This window comes from Haliotis rubra, unplaced genomic scaffold (assembly GCF_003918875.1).
Source record: "Haliotis rubra isolate DU_JTF1 unplaced genomic scaffold, ASM391887v1 Scf2136, whole genome shotgun sequence".
In the NCBI taxonomy this organism is placed as follows: Eukaryota; Metazoa; Mollusca; class Gastropoda; order Lepetellida; family Haliotidae; genus Haliotis; species Haliotis rubra.
This window is the reverse complement of record NW_025766155.1, coordinates 16800-42674: the sequence shown is the minus strand read 5'-3', so window position 1 is coordinate 42674 and position 25875 is coordinate 16800. Positions and strand designations below refer to the sequence as shown.

At 40.5% G+C, this 25875-nt stretch overlaps 2 protein-coding genes across 3 annotated transcripts; both read right to left on the bottom strand.

Moving 5' to 3' along the window:
* Positions 1–5970: 5970 nt before the first annotated feature.
* On the bottom strand, positions 5971–8535 carry LOC124276825 (15-hydroxyprostaglandin dehydrogenase [NAD(+)]-like). Its single transcript, XM_046712478.1, has 4 exons — positions 8443–8535; positions 7688–7718; positions 6814–6920; positions 5971–6078 (listed from the first exon to the last, which is right to left on the bottom strand). The coding sequence occupies exons 1-4, from the start codon at positions 8533–8535 to the stop codon at positions 5971–5973; spliced, it is 339 nt and encodes a 112-aa protein (XP_046568434.1).
* A 5718-nt stretch (positions 8536–14253) lies between these two features.
* On the bottom strand, positions 14254–22371 carry LOC124276824 (15-hydroxyprostaglandin dehydrogenase [NAD(+)]-like). Of its 2 annotated transcripts, XM_046712476.1 has the most exons (8): positions 22299–22371; positions 21327–21435; positions 20744–20867; positions 20376–20482; positions 19112–19208; positions 16438–16514; positions 16015–16151; positions 14254–14484 (listed from the first exon to the last, which is right to left on the bottom strand). In XM_046712476.1, exons 2-8 carry the CDS (start codon positions 21417–21419, stop codon positions 14358–14360), a joined length of 762 nt encoding a protein of 253 aa, XP_046568432.1. In that variant the 5' UTR covers positions 21420–21435; positions 22299–22371; the 3' UTR covers positions 14254–14357. The 2 variants fall into 2 exon arrangements, with proteins under 2 accessions (XP_046568432.1, XP_046568433.1); XM_046712477.1 differs by lacking the exon at positions 22299–22371 and having other exon boundaries at positions 21327–21456.
* Positions 22372–25875: the final 3504 nt, after the last annotated feature.

Here is a 25875-nt window from a genome sequence, read left to right as displayed (position 1 = left end):
CATTTACGGCAAATTGTTCTTTCGCTATTGTCATTTACGTCAGCGGCGTTTGCTTCAGTTCCATATCACGACTTCGTCTTAATCAATTTCACTTCAATTGGATTTCGTCATACGAGTTAAGCCTGACCAAACCGCACTAAAGCGTTTATCACTTTCTCCAAAATAAATCACGTTCCGTGCCATCATGAAGAAATACGATTGTGTTAACATTTTACGAGCCGTTAATGTATGAAACAGCTGCGACCGCAATCGGCGCGTTATCAAACTTTGCGTTTATACGTAATACGTATATGTTTGTGATACCGTGTTTCAGTAATGGCGCATTTCCGATGGCAATGGATATCAATGATCAACGGCGGTCAGTTCGAAAAGCCGCAGCGGAGAAGATTTATTGGTCGATGAACGGCGGACGATACTGTTTACGAAATATGTCCCCAGTCGGTTTCTTTCAGTTAGCGAAATACAGTTATTCGATGGATAAATTTTTCCGTAACGCCTACCAGCTTAGATTGTCGATGCGTTAGCAGCAGTTCAAACGAACGGAATATGAAGATGGTCATCCAGGCACCAAGGGCGATAAGCACACAGACGCGTCTCGTTAGCGATGTGACATTTGGTTGAGGTTACCAGTTTGTTTGACATGTTCGCAGATCGTTCGTCCAGAATTACGGTGAGTTATCCGTCTCTACCTTGATGAAACCGTCGTTCATAACGGCATAAGCCGTTCGAAAGCGTCGGTGTCGACTTCGACCGCGTTCGAAATAAAGACGTTAAAATGGTAATACACCTTTATTAACGGGCGTCATCATGACTGGCTGGAGTCAGCCTGAGTAGGGTATTCATATTAATTTTCGGTATGTTTGCGTTAGCATCTTCGGTAAAACAGTTGTTGCGCCAGCATAGCAGTCAGTATCATACATTATATATTTACCACGTCGTCATATGAAGCGAAATATCAGCGTTTTATTCTTAAACCTGTTTCACCACCACAGCCTGCAATATTAAAATTCGCAGGAAAGTGAACTGAGTGAAATACCAAAATGTACATAATGTTGTATGAATACCAAGAATAGCAGAAAATCTTTAGTTGTCTTTAGCCTCTCTTTACTCCATCAGTACGTCATAGGCTATCAGAACGTGAAATGGTAAAATATTGTGGGCAGCGTTGAAAACAAAGGAAGAGTTACGGCAGCACGGGCGAGTTTATTGTACCATGCTGGCGACAAGCATGGGTTTCTGAAGATCAATTCTAACCCGGATCTCCACGTGTATCTAGTTACTGTTCCAACCCGCTGAGTGACACAAGCGGCGTTCAAACGTTCTCCTGCACGCCAGTAGGCCCCTCGTTACAACTATCAGATCTATCCAGATGAAACTGAACCGTGAACAGTACACTATCCCTGGCTTGTATTCTGAAGACCCGATGCTGTCAGTACTAGCTTGCTTACTACGTACAGCCGGACGTCGCGGCCGGATATTGTGCTCCCTCAACCGGTTACATACAGTTCTGCCACTAATTCATCTAAAATCAGACACTGTCCGTGCTGTTAATGTGACAATTGTTATCGATCCTGTAGGTACACTTACCGATTATGGTGGTCTTGTGAAGACACCCGTGCACGACCGGTGTGTGGCAAGTCATGGTAGTCATAATATTGTGTTTGACTTAACATTAAGATCTCTCTAATTTTCCAGTTTGCTACAAGCCTACGGTTTCTGGGGTTTTTTTTTTCTCCTATAGGATGTGTTTCAGTACCAATACAACGTGTACATGCACACAATTTTGGGTAATTCACCATGTTCACTCCTGTAACAAGAGTGAGTTAGTTTGGGTGTAAGCCGCTTTCAGCAATAATACAGCATGAGACACCAGAAATGGGCTTCATACATTATACCCGTGAAAGCTCTTCAGCCTGACGAGCAAACGCCTTTACCACACGGCTGCCCCTCGCTCCTTACCACAAGAAATGTACTACTAGATTTCACGTTCACCTGATGCAAGCACATGACATGAGCCTTGTTAAGATTAAAGAAGGGAAGCTAAGAGATTAGCCTAAGTTTTCTGCTATTTCTTAGTATTTCCTTTAGTACTAATACAACGAGTACATGTACATTTTGGGTATTTCACTCAGTTCACTCCTGCAGGTTTAAGTGTGCAAGACATGAGGTGAGGTGAAATTGGGTTTAAAGTCGTACTTGAGAATATTTCGCTCATATGACGACGTGAATGCGTGTGTATGTGTATGTGCGGCTGCTTGTACTAGCCCAGACTGAAGCTGGTTTTATAGTGCTAGCTCACTAAGATACCATGCCGCAGTGAAGCATGAATACCCCTCTCAGACACATTATACTGACTCCGAGTCGACCAGTCCTTGTTGTACCCGTTAATGCCGAGCGCCAGACAGGGACCAACAAGTACCATATTTTTAACGTCTTTTGGTATGACGCGGTCGGGGATCGAACCCGCGACCTTCCACTCTCCGGGCGAACGCTCTAACTACTACACCACGGAGGCGGTCGCAAGACATGAACGTTGATAAGATTAAAGGTAGGACGTTCTTCCTTTTGATCGCGTGTCGATGTTCAATACCCTTTCACATGGACGAAGCTTTTTTAGATCTACAGGCATGTCAAAACCAAACTGAACATGTAATATGTAAATGTCATGTACTTCTTAACGAGGACACGTCACAAATGTCACTTATATCTCCCTTAGTTTTGCCTAGTTGAGTGATGATTTGGACCCATCTTCTTATATATTCCGTTCGTTTGAACTGCTTAACTGCTTCATCGATGCAAATCTAAACAATTCTAGGCGGTTACAGGAAAAATTTAATATCAAAATGTGATAGCTTCTGTATTTCGCTAACTTTAAAGAAAGGACACATTTTGGGGACTATTTCATATCGTAGTATCATTCCACCGGGACCATGTTCAACTTTCATCTTCTCCACACCTTCTTTGGCTCTGACTGTGAGGGCTGTGCCGTTGATGGTGTCGTCCTCCATTGCCATCAGGAATGCACTAACCACCTGGTCTACCCTGAAACACACAGACATCACACAAACACTATACATGTATATAAGCACAAAGTTACATTAACGCGCCAGTTGCGGAGTTCAGGGGCTCGATCTCGACAAAAACGAGCGCCAACATACAACTCATACATTGTAACTCATAAAATGACTAACTACAATCGTAACGCTACGGTCTCTTTGTGAAGCCTATCCCAGATTTCCAACGGAGGGAACGTGTTCTATTTTGGAAAAGTGTGTCCAATATCCTTCATGCATGTGGATATTATTGCGAAAGTTTTAATTCAAACTAACTCGTATGGCAAAATCCAATTAAACAAGTGAATTAAGGATTGAAATTCAGTATTATGGAATAAATCCAAACGCATGACGTAAAATGACTTTCTTCAAGAACAATTTGCCATAAATGAAAGCAATCGTCATTGAAGCTTACAGGCGGCCCAGCCTGAAAATCAAAGACAGTATCAATACAAAATGTGAGGACGGGCATTAAGGCAGAAGCAAGCACACCCAGTACCCTTTACTTGCTGAACTGTTGCGTTCGAGCACAAGAATCAGAATTTCTGCACTTACTGGCAAAATCGAGACAAAGGAATTTAAGTTCCAGTTATGTCGATGATTTTGGTCATCGTCTTATACCAATTCCTGATTTACCAGAAGAAATAAAATACGAAAAATCAGTCTCATGTCTGTTTCACTTGGATTGTACATATAATCAGGAGCGACAAAACAGTATAAAAAAACAGTATGACAAGTTAGAGATGACTTCCGAAGTTTGAAAGAGGGTCGTACGATTCTTGTTCAAAGATTGTGCGATCACACCTGTAGTAGAGAAACCATTAGTAAAGCTCTGCATCATTTCAAAGGTGAGGTCCGCATATTTGCCATGTATTTCCTGAATAGTATCAATCACATTGCTGTCAAAAGGGATGGGAAATTCAATGCTATAAATAATTATTGGTTTCATTTACATATTCTGGATCGTACAATGGGTGGACATCGGAGTCAAGCCGCAAGTATGGCGAGAACAAAGGACCGAGCAACGCCATCTTGTTTCTTAAGATACTGTGTCAGAAAAGCAAAGGGCTAAAATAATCACCCTGAAATATTCCCCTTCTAATGGTAATAGGTTTTGAGGTCAGCACCTGTCTAAGGGAATACATATCCGGTCGATTTGACCAGCAATTCATTAAAGAATTGAGTAAACCAAGTGCATTGCCCAGGGAGGTCAATACATTCTAGTGACTTCAAAGTCCATTCGTGAGGTACAGCATCATGCGCTTTTCTTTTGTCAAACCAGCACATTGCAAGGTTACTGCGGTAAGTATTATACTCTTCAATGGTATTTTTAACCAAACAATTGCTCCTTATGACCCCAACATCAATTTCAGGCTCCTTTCTGTTCCATGTAAATAATTACCATTAGATGGCACAAGGTCCGTAAAGACACCCTGAAAATAGTTTGCCTTGTGCATTCAGACACGTAATTGTGGCATCAATCAAAGCACCTTCTGTTGGAGAGTATCGTGCAATCTTTGAACCAAAGGGAGATCATCCTCTGTATCAAAGAGAGTCTTCAAACAGTGAAGTAATGGTGTTTGGACACAAGGAAACAGTTTCCAATACCGGTTTCGAATACCATTATTATTTTCAGGAAATCAGGTGTAATGAAACAAACCAATGGCGACATTACTTTTGTCATGTACACTAATATTGTACTCCTCTACCCATGGTTCCTCAAGATTGCAGGGTACTGAAAAGGTTTTGTCGTGATTATTTGATAACAGAAAGTTACAGCATCAGTTCACTACAGAAGGCAACATAACATTATTTCAAAAAGTTGTCTTCAGTTTTTTTAAATAAAAGTGCTTACGTGCAAAACACGGTCTGTTCTATGAAGTCTGCATCGTTGTATGATCTGGTCTTCATCCAAGTACAAAAGAGCTGTCTTAGCACCCGTGGGGCAGATACTGACTAGTCGAACTTCGGCAGTCCTCATTTCAGGGTTTTGCTAATGAAACCATGGCATTACACAGTGTGAGTGAGTAAGCATTTTAGTACACATCGGCAATATTTCAGCCATAGCTACATAGGTTATTGTTATGGCACTTAAAATGTCGTGAATGTCTGAGCAGATAATCGAGATAGAATATTTTCTGTTATGCATTTTCCTTATACATCCAGATCGGATTGAGTTTGCACGCTCGTTTGGTTTAATCAGCACCAGTATAGAGAACGGGTCGTTCTTTCTAATAGTCCAGACATGTCCAGATTCCTAAGATCTCGAGATCAAGGCACAACATGTAGATTTGCAAGAAATTCACTTACTGCCCAACTCGACGTGAAATGATAAACAGCGCTCTTACTGGCTCCATAAACAGGGAACCAGTACGTAGGCATCAAAGCTACATAAAGAACCAAAGAATGATAAGTTAACAGTTAAGGTTCATTATTTGTAAGGATTTCGAATTTCGAACTTCAAGCAACCGCACATACACATACACACGCATGCACGTCGTCATATGAGCGAAATATTCTCAAGCACGACGTTAAACCCAATTTCACCTCACCTCACCTCATAATCTCCATGTAATGCTACCTTGTGAAGAAAACAACTCGGTCGTTTGTTCAGGGGTAAACTATATTCCAGCGAAACCACCGTGGTCAGTGAAAAAATTAGTCTTGAAAATACATTCCGGTGATTGACATCGTGAACATACGGGATACAATGACATGCAAGTCAGCTAGCCTGACCCTACGTCACGGATCTTCACGGGGGTGGATACCAAGTAAAGGGTGCCAAGTTGCAAAGAAGACTCCTCTTCCTCAACCTCCTCCTCAAACATCTCTCAAACCATTCCATTACACACAGACCTCATGCAGCATCAACACCTTATCCCGACCCAGTAAAATGGACATTAATGGACAGGAATGACTACCTCATACCTGCCGTTGACGCTGTGTTGATGATGACGCCGCCTCTTCCGCCTTTATCCTTCCTCATGTGATTCAGCGCCATCATGGTCCCCCGCACAACGGCAGTCTGAATGCAGAGAGCAATGAAGAGAGTATAAACATAAGTAAGGACAAACTTTATGGATGAGCAACTCGTTCAGGTGATGCAACGTTTCTATACAGCTTCTATCTCTCCAAATCTCCAACTTCTAAAAAATGCCACTCAAGAAGTGAGTGAGTTAAGATTTTAAGTCACATCGGCAATATTTCAGCCATATCGTGACTACAAACAAGTTATAATTTTACAATAAATAAAGGTAAATTATACAAACCTGTCAGCAAAGGACAGTAAAACAACTAGTATATCAAAGATTTCAATTTAAAACTAGTAATAAACACTAAAATACCTAACTAGGACAATACAATATAAAAACAGGCTATAGATCGCCAACAACTGAAGTTAGATCACTATGCTAGGGACCATGGCCTTAGATAGAGAGGGGGAGGTGAGTTCACAATAGACAATCTTTTGCATGATGTCCAATTACTATGTCCCGTCAATTTTTCGGGAAGGGGTATTGTGTCTTACGAAATCTATAAACCATAGCAATTCTCTGGTCATATGGACGGATTTGTTCATATTCATAAATTTGTAAATCCTTTGATAGAGAGAGAGGTGACCCTGCCATGTTAACAATAGGATGCACAATTACTATGAGCATTGTGTCTGTAAGGAAATCATAATCCATAGCAATTCTCTGGTCATATGAACGGATGTATGGTATATGGTAGATATTCATATGACAAATTTTCAAACTCTTACAAAGTTGATTTCCAGTTCTTTTTCCCATATCCGTTCATCCAGTATGCCTGCATTGTTGCACATTACATCAACATGACCAAATTTCGAGACAGCAGCTTTGAAAGCATCTGGACAAATAATGTCATACATATACTTACATATTTACTGAAGGTAACCAATCTAGATTAAAAAACGGAAGGTGAACAAATCGTCAGCCGTTAACGCAACATAGTAATAGACGTTATGTGTTACACTGTTGAAGGAAATAATTTTAACATAGCAAAATTCTACAGAAGCGAATACAGTGACCAACATTTAAGACGTTCATGGTCACAAAGTAACACGAAAACACCCATGCACTTGATGCACTGTTGCAAACTTCGTTAATAAAGGCAGTGTACAATAGGCGCTTGAAAAATAAAAGTACTGAAATCAGTGCCAGAGCTACTGTACGTTCCAAACGAACTGTTGTATGTACTTTAAGATGTGAGGCAGGACGAAGGACCTTGTTAACCCTATCAGGTTTCTAACTACCATTAGGAGTATGCTGCATTGTGCAAGCATCCCCTGGACCCCCGACTTAAGCCATATATATATATTATGAATGTTGCTAAATAAAAAGGTATTCAAGATGTCTAAAGTTTTTCCAAACAAGAGGCCAGAATAAAGATTCATTTAACTCTTTGCAAACAAACATCGCAAAAGCTTAAGCTTCTTGATGATTCACATAAGCCGGGATTCGATAAGGTTTGTTGAATATCTGGCCGACCACAATCAAGGATATAACATTATGACCGCCTGAGCCTCCAGATACAGGCATAGCAATTGCTGAAGCTGATTCCCACCTGCGGCTGTAATATCGCTACCATGGTGATCTCACTATTTAGTATCTCACCCTCAAACTCAGCAACATTCGTCACGTCACACTTCACAAAAAAAAGACATTATCAGCTCCACTGGAAGTTTGTAGTTCCTTGGTAGTTGCCTCCCCTTGATCCTTCTTGACATCTGCGAGACAAACCTGAATAAAATGTCAGACAGGATATGTTCTTTCTTTAGGCCCTTGTTAATAGACATAGACTGTTATACTAGTTGCTTATTTATACCCGCTAATATCCTGCTCAGTTCAAGGTAATCTCATGAAATTGCATCATTCATTTAAACGAAACCACTATTTCTATCTTGAAAAGAGGTGAGGTGAGGGGAAATTGGGTTTAACGTCGTGCTTGAGAATATTTCGCAACAAGTACCATATTTTAACGTCTTTTGGTATGACGCGGTCGGGGATCGAACCCGCGACCTTCCGCTCTCCGGGCGGACGCTCTAACCACTACACCACGGAGGCGGTCATCTTGAAAAGAAATATAATTTGGGAGTTCCGAATGCAAAACAAAAGCACCGTTACTATATTTTTGGCATTCTTCCTGCTTTTCCTGAGTGCCATAGCAACAGAGATTACTTAAGTGTATATTTATGCCCTTACTCACTCACTCCTCTCATGTAACATAATATAATGTTTCTGGTTCTTGAGCTATTGCTGGAACTAAGTACAGGGGCATAATAAATAATAACCCGAACGATTACAATAGGTCTCCTGCCTTTTAGGCTCTGTTTGCATTTCAAAATAAACTGCACGTAAGACATCTTTACCTTTCCCCCTTTCTTCAATACTGCTTCAGCCACACCCCTCCCGAATCCCTGTGCACCGCCAGTGATGAACACTACTTTATCTTTCAGCTGCATGTCGACTTCAGGTATGCTGTAGGTGGAAACAATTATATGTGTAATATACACTCATGCTATTCTGTGCAGCGGGACTGTAATAAGTGGACATGGATTTTGTCGGCCTGAATAAACATTATATTTTTAAACAGATCCGAAACTAATAATGTGAATATCACCAGGTGATCATGACATAGAACTTTGAACATGGCACATTATATATAAAGTATAATATATAACATATACCTTTATCCAATTGATATGAACTATACACAAAAGAATTAGTGAGTTTAGTTTTACCCGCTTTTAGCAATATTGCAGCAATATCACTGTAGGGGACACCAGAAATGGGCTTTACACGTTGTAGCCATGTTGGGAATCGAACCCGGGTTTTCGAGCAAACGCCTTAACCATTACGTTACCCCACCGCCCCTATATACCAAACAATAAATAGAACAATTCATAAATATGCAAAGCACGGTCAAACATTGTAACTTGCAACCGGATTTTTGCAAAGGGATACTGAGTGAGTGAGTTAAATCTTACATTGCACTGAAAACGTTGGAGCAGTTTTGCGATCATGCGATCAAGACAATTCTTATAAGTGCCTGTCGACAAAGGGCAGTAAAACAGAAAGGTAAGTATCACATTGTGGTACTGTAGGAGTGTGGCACTAATATGTGATACTGTTGTCATAACCTATCGGAACATGCATTATTCAGACTGTGGGTGGGTGAGTCAGTTTTGCTTTTCGTTCCTTTAAAGACAATTTCAGATTATCGTTTTGGGCAATCTTATTCCATGTGGAAACCAAAGAGATGTTTATCCTGGAAATTTATCGGTAAAACCAACGACATGGGCAGATCGAGGATAATGTGAAGTGAATATGTGATTCGACTGTGCAATCAACAAAGGGACGCAACTGTTCACAGCCAATATGCGGCACATTAAACAACATATACGGACACCCTCGCCAAAACCCATCATGATATTTCAGTAGACTTCTTCTATCTCCCTTACATCAAGGGCGCGTCTACAGTGCTCGCCACATAACTATTAAGAAACCATCAAGAGACTCCCGATTACAACACCACTAGAGGAATAGCAATCGGAATTTCACGGGTTGGATTTACAGGTTTTGCTGCTTACATCGTACCTGGGCTGTAAGACAGACGCTCAGATACGGGTGTAGGAGTATGCGCACTGTATACAAAATACATCCTATGCCGTTACTCGAAACATGTTCTTCTTAATTATTACTTACCACGTTGGCGGCTGTGTTTGTGAATATATATATAGCCTCTCTCGATATTACGTTCAGAGTCCGCCCTCTACTGATTTTAATCTTTGAACCTTGAACTTTTAAATTTCACACAGTCATGTTACAAAAAAAATAAGCGAAAAGCAATATACATACCTGAAGATCTCCCACCGCTGAGTGACGAGTCACTCTAAACAGCTATTGAGTGGACACTTTTGGGATACATTCTGGAGTTTACAAGGCTTGTGTGTGCAATTATTAATACACTGGTCCTCCCGAAAGGGTTAGGAAATGTTTAAACATACGGCGATGCTAAAACGTGGAGTAGTGTCTTTAAGTGTGGTCTCAATAGAAATACAATTATATTAATCGGATTACTTAGCAACGGATATTTGAAGGATATTTCGGTGGCTGGTTATTCGATGCCATGGCTTGCTGACCAAACGTATATGTTTACACTGGAATTTATTACCCATTATTATCCAGGTTAGAATTGGTCTTCAGCAACACATGTTTGTCGTAAGGCGCGACTAACGAGATCGGGTGGTAAGACTCGCTGACTTGGTTAACACATGCATGCCACCATATCCCAGCTGCGTAGATCGATGCTCATGCTGTGATCACTGGATCACCATATAGCTAGACTATTGATGCGTGCGGCGTTAAACAACATTGGCATTTATCGTATTTTGTGACAAGATACTGGACAGAAGCCACGAGGTATTTACGGCAAAATGATATTTTCACTCCTTAACATTGCCAATTGCTGGACCCGGTTATCCTTGTGTAGCTGTATCAAATGACCCTGTCAACTCCAGGATCTCATTAACATTGCCCACTGCTGGACAGGGTTATCCTTGTGTAGCTGTATCAAATGACCCTGTCAACTCCAGGATCTCATTAACATTGCCAATTGCTGGACCCGGTTATCCTTGTGTAGCTGTATCAAATGACCCTGTCAACTCCAGGATCTCATTAACATTGCCCACTGCTGGACCGGGTTATCCTTGAGTAGCTGTATCAATAAACATAAACGAGTATTAGCGTTATCATTAACCTATGTGTCGACTGAACACCGCAATTGTCTCATTAAAACTAATTCTAAGATGCCTAGCGGTTAGAACAATCGAAAAAAAAATACATTATCAGACAATAAAGGTATAGTTTTTTGATGACGTAACAATTGAATGACGTTATCCCGTCACTGCGCCATTCTAGTGTGCCCCCTCGTAATCGAACCATTTTACATTACGTCACAATGTAAGCGACGTCACAATGCATGTCAGTTGTCATCGCCTCGTACGGCCTCCTACAGTAAACTACACCGTTGCATCCAGTTTCTTGGTTTGCTGTTGCTTCACGCAGCTAACATCACTGGTGGAAACATTACGTTTATGTTTTACGACGGTTAAAATGTGTCATTTCGACTCACAAGTTTTCAGCGACACGGTAACGTTCGTAATGTTTACATTCCCACAATGCAATTGTGGAATGTCGTTTGACTACTCAACTTCCTCTGGATGTAATGATCTAAACTTACGCTGGTAGTAGAAATGCAACGTTCATATTGCCCCATATGGTTTACGTTAATGACAGATGTAATTAAAATAATTCAGAGAAGATATTTAATCCGAACGTAAACCGTCATCAAACTGTTATCATTTTTTTTTCTGGTAACGTTCGTCTTAACGTAGGGGGCAGACACATCAATAGAACAGCGCGCCAGTTAGCCCTGTGCGAGGATTCTTAATTTAGGTCACCGACACCGTCGTTTGTTTTCTGCCTTAAATTAATCGTAATTATCTTTAGAAAGTATTAAATTTGGCATCTTAGAAAAGAAATACACTTCGCCCTACCACCATGTATAGTGTAATAAAACACACTTTCGCCCTGAACTATTATAACGTTAAGCACTCGGACGCAAGCGTCCTCGTGCTTTAACTATAATAACTCAGGATGCAAAAGTGTCTTTTATTACACTATAGGAAATAAAGAGCGAAGTGTATTTCTTAAACATTACATATGTGGTTATAACGCTACCTAAACACGGTAGCTGGATTGTTAGAGATAATGAAGTCTCGCTATGCAAATGTTCAGCTCCATTCGAACAGATGTTGAATCCAGAGCGGAGGCTGCACAACTAACACATGTTTACAGACGCTTTATACGTAAATATGAATCTGTACCCCTGTATTGCAGTTTTCTTCGCCATGACTAGGGTTCCATACATCCTGGACCCACCTCTGACCCTCATTGTTACCATTGAAAGGCAGGCGAGGAATTAGTCTTGCAGCACCAATGAAAGGAATGGCGAAAACACCTTAACAACTCATAGATATAAGTGAAATTCGGTCTGAAAACAGTGGATACAATGTTGTTCGGACTTGTTCCCACTGCAGATAATTCAGGTTCGTTATACAGTGAATTTCAGTTTGGAGTATTAGAATATTAACTAGTCTCTACCTTAAAATTTCCAAAATCTGGGTATGATTAGTTCAATGGAGAGGTAAAGGTCTATTAACTGACCTACTTGGGTTCACCATACGTTAAAGAATAATGTCGGTATCACTATGGCTCTTTCTGCCTATATAAACTCCCTTGTATTCTGCGTTAAAAAGAAACGCTAAGAACTGTTTTCCAATATGTTACAGTACTTTGTATATACCAAATCCATTTCCTATATATTGTTATCCTACTAACAGGACGTAAAGACCTGGCCAGCAAGGGATTTTATGGTGTGTCTTTCAGTTTCCTTTGCACGTCAATTTGTTGGACTGAGCTGGTAGCTGGAAAGATACCGTCCTTGATTTATTCACATTTTCCATAATATGTTGTACATCCTTCATCAGAGTCTCATGTAAATTCAAGAAGAAACGTCAAACTGTTTCTTGATATGTCTGAAAAGAACATAAAATGGTTTGGGTGAACGGATGAAAGAATCCATTGTCTATAATGCAGTCATTTTGCAGTGTGCTAGATTTAGGAATATGTATCAGTCACATTTTGCCTTATTTTACTAGTACCGCCACCGTGTTGTAGTGGTTAGAGCGTCCGCCCGGAGAGCGGAAGGTCGCGGGTTCGATCCCCGACCGCGTCATACCAAAAGACGTTAAAATATGGAACTTGTTGGTCCCTGCCTGGCGCTCGGCATTAATGGGTACAACAAGGACTGGACGACTCGGAGTCGTCTCAGAGTCAGTATAATGTGTCTGAGTGTGGGGTATTCATGCTTCACTGCGGCATGGTATCTCAGTGGGCTAGCACTATAAAACCAGCTTCAGTCTGGGCTAGTGCAAGCAGCCGCACCTACACATACACGCGCATGCACGTCGTCATATGAGCGAAATATTCTCAAGAACGACGTTAAACCCAATTTCCCCTCACCTCATCTTATTTTAATAGTTAAACAGTTTTTGCACTGTCGACATGTATACAGAAACGGCGCTTTTATTAATTTAACGTGAATATGCATGTATCCTTCATTAAATGAAAATGTAACGTGTTATTCTACAGGAGGTATAAATGTTGAAGGAAGTCAAACTTGGCAGGTTGTAACATCCATCATCCATAACATATCATCTATTGTCATTTCAAAAAAATCAGATGCTCTTTAAGTTTGTTTGAACGGTATGCCTATTTCGGGGTGTTACTTGAATGCACTCCATCACACTTCCACCCTCAAAACCGAAAGCGCTGTGTAACGCAAACGACGTTCAAACATACTCCTGGAAGGCTGCAGAGTTACCAGATGAAACCCAGATTTAACTGAGAACAGTGCACTATCCCAGGCTTGTATTCTGAAGAGTTCTGCGATGCTAGTACAGCGTACAGCTGGACGTCGCAACCGGATTGTGTGCTCCCTCAACTGGTTGTACACAGTCCTGCCACCAACTGTTCAAACCGAGACATTGTCCGTGCTGTTAACGGGACAGTTTGGTATCTATTCTGTTGGTACACTACCCAATTATCGACGACCGGTATGTTGGAAGTCATATGATCTTCATAATACTCTGTTTCATTTAACATTGATATCTCTATAATCTTCCCAATTTTGTAGTTTGCAGGATGCCTATTTTTCTTGCTATTTTTATGTTTCTTCTATAGGATTTGTTTCAGTACCAATACAACATTTGGGTATTTCACCCAGTTCACTCCTATAACAAGAATGAGTATGCTTTTACGCCGCTGTTAGCAAAATCCTCAGAATCATGTGTTCGGTGCCCTGTCACATGGATAAAACTCTTGATCTACAGACATGTCAAAACAATACTGAAGTAATATGTTTTATTCACAACATGGCAACGATCATACATATCTCCCATAGTTTGAGTGCATTTGCCTTATAACAATGATTCCCAGCTCATCTTATATATACCATTTGTTATAACTGCTTTATCTGCTTAGATTACGTAAATCTAACAACAAGCTAAGGCAGTTCCAAGAGAACCTTGAGACGCTGTTGTTCACCTTAAAACTAATAAGCATACGCAAATACGCAAACTTTATAGAAAGGACACTATTAATACTACTGCTTAGGTTCTCGCATTTGGGGGAGCTATTTTATATGGTACGTGTCGTGGTATTATTCCACCGGGACCATGCTCAACTTCATCTTGACCACACCTTCTTTGGCTCTGACTGTGAGGGCTGTGCCGTTGATGGTGTCGTCCTCCATTGCCATAAGGAATGCGCTAACCACCTGGTCTACCCTGAGAAGAAGCGGACATCACACTAACACTATTCAAATACAACGTTACATTAACACACTAATGCCTGTTCAGTTTCCCGTTCGACACAGCAGTCGTAGCGCTAACACATAATAATGACTTACGACAATCGTATCGCTACGGTTGCTTTGTGAAGTTGGTGCCAATAGAGGGGAACATATTCAATTTTTGAAAAGTGTGTCAATTATCGTCAATGTCTGTGGATAATGTCTATGTATGAGGTTAATCTTACAGACTCGTATAGCCAAACAAAGAAACATGTATACATTCAAGAATTGAATCAAGGCCTTAAATTCAGTATTATGCAATAACAACAGTACGTATTGGCCTGGCATTCCACGAGATGGTCCATAACGACTCCTAAATTCTTGGATTTTCCTTCTATCTTGCCATGTTTCACATGAGAATTGTTGCATTTGTTGACTCCGGAGGACATGCCTATGTCACTGGAAAAGGACTCAACGCGAAGAACATATGCTGTTTATATTCTCCAGTTCAAGGCCATCCATGTAAAGGAGATGAGGAAAAGGTTTGGGAAACTGTGCTGCGGTGGCCCAAGAGGATAACCCTCTTCTTGGTTAAGCGTAAAGCTTAACGGATTTAGTGACAGACAGAAAAGCTAAGGCCTAAAAGAATCACCCTGATATATTCCTATTCTGATGGAAATGTTTTTTGAGGTGAGCACCTACCCTTGCGAATACATCTCAAGTTTAGTTTACCAGCGATTCATTAAAGACATGAGTAAAACAAATTATCGCCTGAAGTGGTCGATACATTTTAGTCACCTCAAAATCAATTCGTGGGTTACAGAATCATAGGCTTTTCTGTAGTCAATCCAGCATATAGAGAGGTTACTAGATTTTTACTCTTCAATGATAATTTTCTTTTTAAAACCAATAGATCCTTAAAAACCATCATCCAATCTGGCTCCTCTCTGCTCCATGTAAATAATATTATTGGAAGAGCAGTAGGATGACACAAGATCTGTAAGACACCCTGTTAGTATTTTGTATTGTGTGTGTGTATTCAGACACGCAGTAGGGCGGACATTTTACGGATCAGTCAGTCACCTTTCTTTGGGAGAAGTATTGTTCTACTTTTGCAGAACCAAGGTGTAACATTCCCTGTATCCGCGAGAGAATTCAAACAGTGACGTAGTGGTGTTTGGACACAAGGAAACAGTTTCCAATATCGGTTTCGAATACCATCAGGTCCTGGTGGATTAAATCTGAACTTTTGGGTTACATCAAGTATAATGAAAAGCACCAATGGCAGCTATATTTTTTCATGTTCATCATTATCGTCCTCCTTTACTCGTGGTTCCTTGGGTTACAGTTTCCGGGTATTGAAAACCGATTCAAACCCCTTCCATTGAAAAGGTTTTGTCGATATAACTTGATAACCGGATACAGCATCAGAGGTCGGGGATTACATCGGTTCACTACTGAAGGCAACATCACATTTTTTACAACAGTTTTCTTCAATTCTTAAGAAAAGTGAATACATGCTCACGTGCAAAACACGGTTTGTTCTATGAAGTGTGCACGTTGAGTGATCTGGTCGTCATCCATGTCAAAAAAGGCCGTTTTAGCACCCGTGGGGCAGATACTGACCAGTCGAACTTCGGCAGCTTTCATTTCAGGATTTTGCTGAAGAAACAATGGTATTACACAGTGTGGGTGAGTAAATATTTTCATTCACATCGGCAATATTTCAGCCATTTCTACACAGGTTATTGTTATGGCACTTACAATGTCGTGAACGGCTGAGCAAATATTCGAGACAAATGAGTTTCCGTTATACATTACACGTTACACATTTTCACACTCGTTTGGTTTAATCAGCACCAGTAGAGAGAACGTGTTGTTCAATCTAATAGTAGACAAAAGAACATTAGAGATTAAAGCACAATTTGCAGATTTGAAATTTACTTACTGCCCAACTCGACGTGAAGTGATAAACAGCGCTCTTACTGGCCCCATAAACAGGGAACCAGTATGTAGGTAGCAACGCTAAATAAAGAGCGAAATAAAGATTAAGCCTTAAAGTGCATGTGTGATAAAAGGAATAAAAAATGAAACTTAAATTGTGAAAAGAACATGTCGTAGCTTGACGCCAAAGAGTTTTTGAGCAATAAGGTGCCGTCTTGATCAATATAACCTACTCTGCGTCAGCCATTCGCCCTGTGGTAACATCCTCTGTTACCGGTCAAGTCAGAACAATACTACCAATTTTCCCAGTCAATCAGTCTACGTTTGGATCTCAGGCTAAGGAAAGAAATTAACAGGAAACAAACACCTACCACCCCTTCACCCTCAAGGGTTCCTCTACAGAACCATTTTGGGCCTCTGACATGGAGGTTATACCCGTCCTCGCAGGACAGGTGGAGGAATAATCCCCCCTCACATTCACTGGATCTCCGCTTGAGCCACCATGATTGTCCAATATGTTATAATGCAGTGAATTTGCAGAAGACATGAAATGAACTTCAACAAAATACAATTATTGATACAGGATTTAAAAATGCCAGCCTTATGTCTTCAAGAAGCCTATCTTAAAAATACAAATAACTTTGGTTGAAGACAGTACAGTCATTACCATTACTTTTCTCCTCCTGGTTCGCCAGCGTATGATACACATCATTGTATATCTAAATTCGAATCTTCAAGATGATGCTGTACGCCTAACACTGCATACTGCGTTGACATTATTCAGCCTGTATATCCTTCCTTCTTCTGATGGTCAAATTGGTTTAAAAAAATTTAACCCAGAAATAATTATATACATTTCTGTAGAAATTATAATCCACATAAAGACCAGAAGTAAATGGCATCCCCATCACAGTTGTAAAAGAGGCCAAGTTCTTTGGGTTTATTTTCCACTCCCATTTTACTGTCTTTAATTTGCCGTACATCAAATATCTTAAAGCCATTTATCTAAAACTGCTCTCCTGCTTCTAATTCATACTCTGGATCAAACTACCCTCCTACAGGTGCTGAGATTACTGGTCCGCTCAATTCATGATTACGGCCCCATTGTATAGGGTCGTAAGTCTCGCGAGGTGCTACTTCCGGTTCTACGCTGGTTCCCGGCTCCCTTTGTCCGCGCCAACTTACGATCTGCGAGACGGGGCCAAGCTTACTTCCGGAAGCAGATTTCCGGTGAAAGCGTATATTCAAAAACCAGTTCTGGTTCCAAATTGCGCGACCGCCAAATATGATTTTACTAGACCGGACCAAGTGTAAAACCACGCTTGGATGTCACAGCTCTTGGCAGTCGTAATAGTTGGCTAATGTGGGGATGGTTAGATCGGAAATTGTTATTCTTGCAAGGATTATCAGCTCCATACTGTCAACTGACAACCATGAGACTATTCGAAAAGGTATGAAACGTTGTTTGTCACCGGAGTGAGTGAGTGAGTGAGTTGAGTTTTACGCCATATTAACAGCTCCTAAATATATCAATACAGATTTCAAATAAAAACTATGTATATTATCAGACTCACTTTCGTGCCTTGATGCTATTAAATGGTTGTCTTGTGTCATCCACATTTACTCAAAATAATTAAATTATATAGTGATCTTGCTACTGGCCAATACAACATCGTTACCCAGCCATATTGGAATTTTGGGTAACATAATGACCGATTCTGCTGCTAAGGCAACGCTCAACAAATCTGTGACACATCTTCTCATGCCATACTCTGACTATAAAACCGTGATTAAATCTTACATCCGTGATCAAATGCAAAAGAAGTAGAACACTCAAGTATAATACGTCATATCAAACAGAATCAACTATCGGTTACACCTACTTGGGTTGTCAGTCCAGATTTGGAGAAGTTCCTCATGCGACGATGTTGCATTGCCCATACAAGATAAACTCATGATTAACTATTCTGAAAGAATCAAGGTCAAGCATGTCCTGCTTGTCTTAACCGAAGTTTCCATCACAAGGAATAATATTTCTGTGTAAAACAGTGTAAGATCAGTTTAATAATGTCCATGGTCATTTATTGTTTGCATGTTCAAACGAAATAGAATTATGGATAAATGTGTTTTATGTAGACAAATGTTTTGCAATTGGGTGATAGTTTAAATTAACAATTGAGGTTGTTAGTGGCGGTGGCCTCACGGAGAGGTGAAGTGTTGTAAAATTATTTTCCTCCTGAGGGGAAGGCAATTCCCGAAACATTCAAAGTAATTTTATGCCTACCTGAATTTTAATCCTAGTTTATTTGTGATTTTGAATGATGGCTAAATTAGAGTACAGTCGCCAACGGATAAAGAGATTACATACATCAAGCTAGGGTTATCCGGGGTAATAATGTGCTGTGGTATTCATTGTTAGCGCTATGAGCATACCTGGTGTGGTGTTTGGTGCTATATACATGTACACATCACTATTATTAGGATCCACGTAGGTAGCAAACGTACTGTTAGTCCACATGGTCCCTAGTATGGTGATCAACCTTCATTTCCTGGTGATCTACAACCTGTTTCTATACTGTCAAATTTCAAAGAGAGATGCTAGTTTTACATACTGTTTCTTTGATATTCTTGTTGTCCAGTAACACGGACATTGCTTGACAAGAATGACTTCCTCATACCTGCCATTGACGCAGTGTTGATGATGACGCCGCCCCTACCCCCTTTATCCTTCCTCATGTGATTCAGCGCCGTCATGGTTCCCCGCACAACGGCCGTCTGAACGCAGAGAGCAATGAAAGTAGTATAAACATGGAGTCCTTAGTTCATAATGGTTAGTGACAGTCCCAAGTTTATAATAAGCAGTCCTTTACATGATGTACTATGCTGAGTCAAACTAGAAACTTCACAATCATATAATCAATAATATATAAAGGAAATGACACAGGAATATGGTATACAGATTATCATTTTTTGTTAAGGTCGATAGGATGAACTGAGGATAATCACAATGCCAAAAATCGGTTCAATGTGATTACAGAATTTGTCAATAAAAGGCGTAAACAAAGTGTCAAGTCACAAGACATTAAATCTGGTGTTTCAAACGTTCAGGAGCGTGTATGGCCACCCCGCCCGTTCACAACTGTCAAGCAACGCCGCTTCATGGACTGTCTGATGCGTGTAAATACATTATTGGGGAGTCGGCGCCATTGTTCCTGCAAATGTAATGGCGTCAAAATGGTTCTGCGATATAGTCGTCGACCACGAAGGTGATCAGCTCGCAGCCGGTTTGGATGGTTTGTGCCGACAATCGACCCTAAACAGCTTATTTCTGGTTCCTGTAGCCGTCAAAAAACGATTACGGAGGTGACGTAACACAATTTGACGCCTATGACGTCACACGTGGTCAACCTGGCCTTGGACGATCAGCACCGGTGCCAGTTTGTTGCAGTCGAGTCTGTAAATCATAAACAGTCCGACGGCTGCACCCCATTGTCCTTGTAACGTCACTTACTGACGTTCCTGCTTCCAGAACTGGCTGTTCTTGTTAGTGCTTTAAAGTGTTTTTTCACTTTGTACAGTTGATGGGAACATGTGCGATCGAATGCACGTGCACTGATAAGATCACGTGACCAGTGGCACGTAAAAAACACGTTTTAGCAATATTGTGGGGTGCACGATGTTTAGATTGACTTCAATGTGCTGTGGTGAGTTTTTTCTTGTGTCGATACTTGGGGAAAACTGTTGACTATAACCGTTCCTGTTTTTATTCACAAATATAAATTGTGAAGTTGTTATTTTGACTCAGTCAGTATATGTCCGGTCAAATTTCGGGAGTGAACATTGTGTCTGTACGGAAACCAATAACCATTGCAATTCTCTGGGCTTATGAACAGATGTATGAAATAAAGTACATACTCATATGACAAATATTTAAATACTTACGAAATTAATTTCTAGTTCTTTTTCCCATATCCGTTCGTCCACTATGCCTGCATTGTTGCACATTACATCAACATGACCAAATTTCGAGACGGCAGCTTTGAAAGCATCTAGACAAAGAAAGGTCATGCATATACCTACATATTTATTTAAGGCAACCATTACAGATAACGAAAATTGAAGGTAAACAAATCTCCAGTCGTCAACGCAACGTGGAGATTTTATAGCCCTAGGTTTGTTGAATATCAAGGACATTATGCAACATTATGACCACCTGAGCCTCCAGATACAGGCGTAACAGTTACTGAAGTCGATTCCCATCTGCAGCTATAATAACACCAGCGTGGTGACGTCACTAGTTAGTATCTCACCCTCAAACTCAGCAACATTCGTCACGTCACATTTCACAAAGAAGACATTATCAGCTCCACTGGAAGTTTGTTGTTCCTTGGCAGTTGCCTCCCCTTGATCCCTCTTGACATCTGCGAGACAAACCTGACCGGAAATGGGAATATAATGTCAGACAGGATATCTTCTTTCTTCAGATCCTTCAAAGAAGATATAGACTTTTATACTAGTTGCTTACTTATACTCGCCATGTTTCTGATAAGTTCACTATAATCTCTACAATTGGATCATTCATTCAAACGCAAAACCACGTTTGTATGTGAAGACCTCCAAAAACATTTGTATCTTGGAAACAAATATAAATGGGAGTTCCGAATGCAAAACAAAAATACTACGTTATCATATTGTTGCTATTCTGTCTACATTTTCAAAGCGCCCTGATATATGCATGCAAGACAGTTTATTACAGAGTATATTTGTGTCCTTACTCAATCACTCACTCCTCTTATTTAACACGATGCGATATAATACTATTTACAAAAATGCTGAAGATCGTTCTTTGCTTTGGTTGCATTTCATAATGATCTGCGCGTAAGACATCTTTACCTTTGCACCCTTCTTCAATACTGCTTCAGCTATGGCTTTACCAAATCCCTGTGCCCCGCCGGTGATGAACACTACTTTATCTTTCAGCTGCATGTCTACTACAGGTATGCTGGTGGCAACAATACATGCATAATATATTCTCATACCGTTCTGTGCAGCGAGACTGTAATAAGTGGACATGAATAAGTCGGGCTGAATACACATTATGTACTCATGGAAACGAATATGGGACACCTAAAAGTACAAGTGTTCCTTTATTCTTTTCCAGGTTTCTTCACAAGGTATGTATTGCACTGTGGGTGAAATTCTGGAAAAGAATACAGGAACACTTGTCCTTTCAGGTGTTCCTGTTTTTGTCTCCATGAGTATATGGTAAACAACTGCAAAACTAGTAACGTGAAAGCCACCAGGCTACACAGAAATTTGAACTATCATACAACAATTAGTAATATTTAATTTTAATATACACCTTTATCCCGTTGATATGAACTATACATGGAACATGTATCAGACTGCGGGTGAGTGAATGCGTTTTGCTTCTCGTCATGTTAAAGACAAGTTCAGATGTATCATGGTGCGCCCTGTTATGCCATGTGGAAACCAAAGTGGTGCTTCCCCTGGAAACTTATCGGTGTAACTAACGGCATGGCCACTGTGCTGACAGATCAAGTGATGTGAAAATGCGATTCGAACTGAAATCAACAAAGGAACACAACTTTTCACAAGCAATATGCCCACTTTAAACAACATATGGGGAGACCCTCTCCCAAACCCATCTTGATTTTTCAGTACACTTTTTCTACCTTCCTCGCGCTAGTATCATGGGCGCTTCTACAGAGCTCCGTCCCGACATAACCATTAGAAAACACTCAAAAGCCTCCAGATGAGAACACCACTAGAGGAATAAACAATGATAATTTCACGGGTTGGATTTGCAGGTTTTGCTGTGGACAAATAAAGAATATCTCTCACCTTGACCTACCAATGCTTCGCTTTTAGCTGGGGCTGTAGGACAGTAGTTCAAATACTCTTGTCGGAGTATGTGTATGCACGCCAGCGTTTTTATACAACATTCATCCAGAACTGTTACTCGTAACAGTTGATGGTCTTGGTAATTATTACTCACAACGTTGCCCGCTGTGTTTGTGAATATATAGCCTCTCTCGATATTACGATAAGAATTCACATCTCGGGCTTTTGAACTTTGGACTGTCGTGTTCCAAAAACTAGGCAAAAGGCATTGAAATTACCTCCATATATCCCGAGTCACTGTAAACGTACGCTGTCAGATACTGAAAAGAGTATTTATCTTTTATATGCTAGGGTTTACAAGGACTTTGTGTACAAACATTTACGGACCTGACTTCATGTCTGAATTTTCCTGTGGATAAGTGATACTTCATTGTGTATCATATATCCTTCTATTTAAATCTTCGTTCATTGCGGATTCAAAGCTGCCTTAAACTTCACTCACTCATTCGCTGAGTATTTCCAATACAAACAGTAAGTGCTTATATGGCCAATTGCGTGTTTCAACTACTGACGAGAGGGATATGTTGCTTAATCCAAACACAGAAATGTGTGCATCGATACAAACGCACGCACGCACACATACGTACGTATATACATACGTGTGATGGAGAGAGAGGAAGACATTGGTGGGTTGAGGATTGTAATAATGAAACCATGTGTTTATACATGGTTGTAGTGAAACGAAAGACATTTGAAATCCACTGACTGCCCAGTGATCGAATGATCGCTCTTACTGTCTGCATATGTCGGGGCCAATAACACGAATTAAGCTTAATAAAGAGCAAATGAAATCATTACTGCGGTGTGACGCTAAATATTAACTCACTCATTACTGTGGCAGGTTACATTGAAAATAGGCTCAGCAAATTAAGGTAATTCAGCTTCAGTCATCCGGCTTACAACTGATGCTCAGCAACCCACGCTTGTCATATGAGGTGACTAACGGGATCGGATGATAAGGTTCGTTGCACGTTATCGCAGCCCAGATGCAATTGGAAGAGAAAATTGTTCCTTATAAGTTCATGTTGCACGTTAATTAGTGACCGGAACGATACCGTTCTTAATTTATGTCATTTTTCTACAATATGTTGTACGATTGCTTTCCTTGATATCTCTGAAAAGGGCATAAAATGGTTTTAGTATTCGGATGAAATTTGAATGCAACGGCATGAATTGGTCATTTTGCAACGCCCATGGTATGATTTACAAATATGCTGGACGATTCCAAGCAATCTCCAGGAAAAAGGTCCCTTCACGCCTTGTGTTCTTGCGTACCAAGGATTCCGGTTTTAAACGCTGATCAATCGTGCTAGGATGAAGATAAAGCTACTCTGTTTTCAATTTTGCGGTCCTTTATAGTTGATGTAAGACCGCTAAATGTTCAATTTAAAAACCTCACGCTTACAAGAGTAGCGTTATCTTCTAATTATGGTAATTATGCTTCATATGGACAGGAATGTTTTATCGCAACGAATTCATTGACTAAATCTAGATCTTTACTTGGAAAAAGGAAAAGGTGCGACGCGCCTTAAAAGAAGTACCAGTGTCAATACCGGGAGTGGCCACCATTTTCGTCGATACAGGCGAGATAGCCACGAAGCATTAAAGACACAAGATGATCATTCAAGCATGTGCCCAAGGGAAAAACATGATTTCGAACGATGTTGCATCGGTAATGATGAAGAGTTGTGTTCTCATATAAGTTGAGATGCCACCCCACATAATTCGACTTCGACCCCTTAAACCGACGGCGTTGAGTGGCACAAGCGGCACTCAAACGCTCTGGGAGCCTGTTGGCCCTTTTACGACTATTAGATTTACCCAGATGAAACCAGACTCAACTGTGAACATTACACTATCCTGGTTTTCAGCAAGCTGTAGCACTAAGTATTCATGGTAAAACAAAAGTGTTTTAAGATCAGATGGTAGCTGAACAATCTTTGTGTGCTTTTCACGTTCCAAAACCATGTGTATGAGTATCATGCTCCCAACGAACATGTAAACATCTAAATTGTGTGAAATGCATGACCATTAACGTGCAAATTGTCAATCACGGTGGGGTGAGGTAAAAATGAAGTTTAACATCGGACTTGAGAATATTTCGCTCATATGACGACGTGCATGCTTGTGTATATGTGGCTGCTTGTACTAGCCCAGACTTTAATCTGGTTATAGTGCTAGCTCACTAGCTACAATGCCGCATTTAAGCATGAATACCCCACTCATATTGTCTCCGAGTCGACTAGTCCTTGTTGTACCCATTAATGCCGAGCGTTAGACAGGGACCAATCAAGTACCATATTTCAACGTCTTTTGGTATGATGCGGCCGGGGATCGAACCTGCTCTCCAGGCGGGCGCTCTAACTACTGCACTAGGCGGTTAGACATCTTAATGAACATGCATCAAAAGATGCATTAATTCTAAAAGGCACACATTTTATATTAATAGCATTATATGAAGAACACTTACGAAAGCTCACAACACCACTACCCCTTTCCGTATTAAGAAAACTTACACATATATCGCGCTTGGACTAAAAGCTCATGTCACAGATATTTAACAAAGTGGCAAGACCTTTAAGCACAGGATAATACTGGTGACATGTCCTCAACTCAAAATGTTATACTGACATTCAAAAGTGGGTTAAGCAAATACCAAGCTCACCTCGACAATGACAGTGCAAAAACTACTTAACTGAGTTCGTAATACCAACAAAATGTATTTGGTCTATGTCTATGTGACTTGCAACAAATGGCTGGGAAAATGTTGACGTATAACACCTTTTAATTGTTTAAGGGCTATATATACTAGTATATATATATTTATATCTATGTATGCCTACACACGTTTAATGTAGGCCACGACATAACGGACGCTACCGACAGATAATTCAAGTAGGACTGGAGGCATGGAGGTGTGTCGATATGTACGTCAACAACGGGAATATTGGTCACATGGTCCTGGCGTGAGCTCTGTCACGTGATTATGATCCTGTACGGTTTCGACCTTCTTTCGATGAAAAAAATAAGCTCAAGGTTTGGTAAGATTAATATGATTCTTTAGCGTGAGGAGTTAAGTTGAATACTGACTGGAGTATGCAGGATTATATGCCGCTTTTAGCAACATTAAGGGACCGTTCATAATTTATAGCCGGGGGGGGGATTGATTTTTATGGAGAAGCATGTACAATGTGAATTACCCCCCCTAAAATTTATGTACAAAATATGTGACCCCCCTGCATGCCATGTACAAAATCTAACTCAAAATCATAATTTGTAAGCATAATTTCAAACATACTTTTACGTACAAAATTGCTTAACCCCCAGTACGTGTGTATACATTGATGAACCCTCCCCCAGCTCCCCAGAACAAAATGAGTGACCCCACCTTAAAGTCACCCCCACCACCCCAAAACCACCACCACCACCACCCCACCCCCACCCCAAAGCCGTAAATTATGAACGGTCCCTAAGGACATAACACAGTGACTACAAATGGGCTTCACAAGTTGTACCC